The sequence below is a fragment of the Neophocaena asiaeorientalis genome, unplaced genomic scaffold (genome assembly GCF_003031525.2).
Source record: "Neophocaena asiaeorientalis asiaeorientalis breed wild unplaced genomic scaffold, Neophocaena_asiaeorientalis_V1.1 scaffold493, whole genome shotgun sequence".
NCBI classification, from domain to species: domain Eukaryota; kingdom Metazoa; phylum Chordata; class Mammalia; order Artiodactyla; family Phocoenidae; genus Neophocaena; species Neophocaena asiaeorientalis.
In genome coordinates this window covers 670,967-672,133 of record NW_020172669.1, presented here as the reverse complement: position 1 = coordinate 672,133, position 1,167 = coordinate 670,967, and the positions used below count along the sequence as shown (strand labels likewise).

General features: G+C 58.0%; 1 protein-coding gene across 1 annotated transcript in view; it reads right to left on the bottom strand.

The window, feature by feature from the left end:
- Positions 1 to 1,167, bottom strand: part of ARHGAP36 (Rho GTPase activating protein 36) — an 8,438-nt gene that overhangs the window by 6,698 nt on the left and 573 nt on the right. The window contains exon 2 of the mRNA XM_024739573.1: positions 67 to 132. Within this exon, the coding sequence (XP_024595341.1) occupies positions 67 to 132 (66 nt within the window). The remainder of the gene's footprint in view (positions 1 to 66; positions 133 to 1,167) is intronic.

The window sequence follows — 1,167 nt, the reverse complement described above, 5'->3', positions numbered from 1 at the left end:
GCAGTACAGGAGGGGTGCAGCATTCTATTTCCTTACTAAGGAAAGTACAGTATGAGAGACCCTCACCCCTCTCTTGTCCTCTCAGAATCAGAAACCACTTCTCCAAGGTGTTTGGACGGTCAATAGGTAGAGCTATGGGAAGAGAAAAAGAAAACACACGCATTCTCATACAAATAGGATTTATAAGTGACTAAAACATCGTAATGCATTGATCCACAGAGACTGGGAGAGAGGGGCAAACAGCTCTGTCCAGCCCCCCAAAAGTGTTTTGCTTTCACTCAGCCTCAGTTTCCCCATTTGAAAACGAGACCAATCCTAACTACCACATATGAGACTCCAAGAATTTAACCAAACCAGATCATTTAAGGCGCCGCGTGCGCAGCGCGCATCTTGTTACGCACCAGCAGTATCTCAACACAACGCTTAAAACATAAATTCCGGGGCTCCGAGGCCGCGGGACAGCGCAACAGGCGAGGGGAGGGGCTCTGCCTGCGGCGCCTCGGCTACTAAGGGTCGCTAAGTTACTGCTGGCGCGCTTGCTCCCGGGATGCCGTCGGCTCCCCGCGCTGCGGCCGGGGGAGAAGCGGTGACACCCGCTATCTCCGCACTCCGACCCCCGCAGTGGCGGCTGCCCGCGGGGTCTCCTCGCCCTTTGCTGCGCTCCTTTTAGGCTGCGCCGGGCGAACCTGCGGCCCCCTGCACTTTTCATCACTGCAGCGGCAACCCTCGGCTCGCGTGACCCCCTCCCACCTCCCCTCAGTCGCAGAATCTGCGCCTGCACCGCGGAGACCACTGGCGCGCTCGACCCCCGTCCTGCGCTGGGTCCCGCTCGCTCCCAGCGCACCTCCTGCCGCCGCCCCCCGCACCCGCACCCGCCCTCCCGCTACTCGCCCGGATTGGCCCGTGTCTCTCTCTCACTGTCTCGCTATCTCCCTCTAACTCTTTGTCTCTCAACCGCGCTGTCTCTGTCTGTCCCAGTCTTCTCTGAGTGTCCCTCTGCGTTTCCATCTCATTCCGATTTGTTCTGGCACCTCACCTGGTGCGTCTGTCTTTTCACCTGTCCTCTGTCCACCTGTCTGTCCCTGGTATCTGCCTGTCTCACTGCCTCTCAAGCCCCCAGGTTTCAACCCAACTCAACTCCTCTTTACCTCTTCCCAATTCACCAAA